The 2,835-nt window shown below is 34.2% G+C and overlaps 1 protein-coding gene across 1 annotated transcript in view; it reads left to right on the top strand.

Annotated features, from left to right (window-relative positions):
- The window catches only part of MARK1 (MAP/microtubule affinity-regulating kinase 1), a 177,002-nt gene that overhangs the window by 63,469 nt on the left and 110,698 nt on the right, over positions 1–2,835 (top strand). The window contains exons 2-3 of the mRNA XM_012649669.1: positions 1,307–1,510; positions 2,773–2,826. Coding sequence (XP_012505123.1) covers positions 1,307–1,510; positions 2,773–2,826 — 258 coding nt within the window. The remainder of the gene's footprint in view (positions 1–1,306; positions 1,511–2,772; positions 2,827–2,835) is intronic.

Raw genomic sequence — 2,835 nt, 5'->3', positions numbered from 1 at the left:
AAAAAAAAAAATCCCTGCCCTACAATTGCTCATGGTAGGGTGGTGGAGACAGACAAGTAAATGTGTAATGATAGTAAATGGAATGGATGCTGCAATAAATGGAAATACAGGTTGCTATGAGAATACACCAAAGGGGCATCTAAGTCAGAATGAGGTCAGAGGCTATAGGTATTAATATCTATAAAACGCGGACAAAACCCTTAGTTCTGAGCTGAGTTTTTAAAAAATTATCATAAAAAAACAAAGTAATGACAAATAGAAAAATGACCTTGAGTCATGCTTTGAATGAGACTGATAAATGGATTAGTCTTTAATGTTGCCTTTAAGAAATTTCTGAACAAAATGTTTTAGACAAGCTGTTGCTCATATAGGTAGGACAACATGTCTGAATTATTTTGCAAATAAAAGATATCCTTTCCTTTGCTAATTTGTTTTACTTATCTTCAGCTATTTTTTAAGAAACCAGAGAAAGCTATTATGTTTATCATGTGTGATTGTATTTTTTCACAAAAACTGCTATAAATTTTATGTATGGCAGAGTATAGACAAAATTAGACAAGAGCAGGAACAATCAGAGCTAGTGAGATCAAGTTGGTTAGGCAGCTTGACCTGGGAATCCAGGTGCTGAGCCCACAGAATAGGATCAGTTCTTCATAGCAGTTGTAGGCTAGCGTGAGACTATGAGACACAGTGACAGCTTTGCTCAAGAACAGCACTAATTAATGCAGTGGATATTAGGCCATGGACTTGGGCCGGGCTATAGATAGTTCTCACTTGGACGTGGTAAGCTAGGTGATGAGGTCGGGCAGAAATTTATTAGAGGTATACTTGAAGCAGGCAGCTGATTGGTCAGTTGTTCAAGTTATATGCCCAGAAAATGGAAGAGAGAACATTTCAAGTAGCTGGGCTAGTTTAGAGAAACAAAACTATGCTCCTGAGGTTATTTGTCTTGGTGGTGAAGACATTGTGCCCTTTTAATGAAGCATTCCTGGACTGTGCTGTCATCTCCACACCCTTACAGGAATAAGGGTCTGTGGGGCTTCTGGCTGTCTGTCCATTTACATTTTTTAATCAAAGACATATACCTAAAGGTATGTAGAACATTTCATTTTAAATAGTTATACTACCTGTGGTAAAGGAACCTGAAGGCAAAAAGAAATTATAAATAGAATGCTCAAACTTTAAAATCATGTAGTACAAATTTCATGGAAGCTGAACCGTTAACGGAAATTATTTGTAGGGCTTTCTGTTTGTCCTTTTATAATATAAATTAATTAACAATGAAATCTTGTAACCTTTTTCTTAGCATACATCTGTGGATGGGTATACTGAACCACACATCCAGCCTACCAAGTCAAGTAGCAGACAGAACATCCCCCGGTGTAGAAACTCCATTACGTCAGCAACAGATGAACAGCCTCATATTGGAAATTACCGTTTACAAAAAACAATAGGGAAGGGAAATTTTGCCAAAGTGAAATTGGCAAGACATGTTCTAACTGGTAGAGAGGTAAGTTTACATGATGCCTCTTAACATTTGCCTGTACCTCTCTGGAGTCTTGTTAAAAAGCTTTCCTTAGCTGATGTTGAGGAATAAATGACAGTAGCAACGTGGTCAACACTGGGATATCTGTGAATGGAAGACTGTTAGGTAGAGCTATATCATGACATAAAAGTTGATCTTTTAACATTTAGAAAAGAACCAACCCTATATGTCAGCATCTCTTATAAATCAGGCATGCTGCAAGTGAGCTTTCTTCAGGCTTCTTTCATTATGTGGTTTCTGTGAACATTTCTAATTACCATAGCTACCCAACAAGAGTAGGATAAGTTCTTATTGATTACTGCTTAAGGTAAGTCAGGTATAAATATGTAGAAAGTCACCCACTAATTTTTATTTGTTTAGAGACCACATTGAGTAAGTATTATTATATAGGTGGTTTTCCCAAGTAGTAAGAGAGTTGAATTTCTAAAATCCCAGCCATGTGTTTTAAATTATGTGTATTTATATAATACAAGACTATATATTTGCACATACATGCATTTTGTGTGCATGTGTGTATATATATAATATGTATATATATATCTCTGTATGTTGGGGTTAAAGACTTTATTTAAATAAACAGCTAACATTTTCTATTATATTGTATAATGTTTATTGTATTATTGTACCATGTATCTGATTAGGATGTTATAAAAAAATCTCAACCATGAAATGTTTTTAATAAGTTTTCACTTTGCTCTATAGATAATATAATTGTCATTTCCCATTGAATTGAACTCTTTCTGTCCATTCTGACTCTAGGAGCTATTCTAAGTCTACACTTGGAAGAGCCTTAGATATTCAAATCCATTTTGTCAGTTTGCTATAAGTAAGCTTGGGTATCCAGTCCCTCTACTCATGTAATCATTTTATTCACGTAATACTTAATTACTGTATGTTTATAAGCCACTTCTCTGTGTAATTGTTGCTTGTCAAGATCATGAGTAAAAGATTAAGATACAGGATGATTTTTACTTTAAAAGGGGGAACTTTGAAAGAATAACAAAGGCGAAATTGACTTAAGATCAAATAGGTTAAAAAGGCTTAAGTCAATGGAGTATGTTCTGAGGCTGCCAAGTTATCAAAACTTTACTGTCCAATTATGTTAACACTCAAATAGAGCTTAATTATATCTTGTTAGGAATGAAACAAAAGATATTTTCTTTGTAAGTTTTTATTCATTATTAAAATATGTATTTTCAATATAGTGTAATGTTTCTTTTTTTTAGGTCGCTGTGAAAATAATAGACAAAACTCAGCTAAATCCTACCAGTCTACAAAAGGTATTTAAT

The sequence above is a fragment of the Propithecus coquereli genome, unplaced genomic scaffold (assembly GCF_000956105.1).
Source record: "Propithecus coquereli isolate 6110/MARCELLA unplaced genomic scaffold, Pcoq_1.0 Scaffold300, whole genome shotgun sequence".
Classification (NCBI taxonomy): domain Eukaryota; kingdom Metazoa; phylum Chordata; class Mammalia; order Primates; family Indriidae; genus Propithecus; species Propithecus coquereli.
This window is presented reverse-complemented; position numbering and strand designations above follow the sequence as displayed.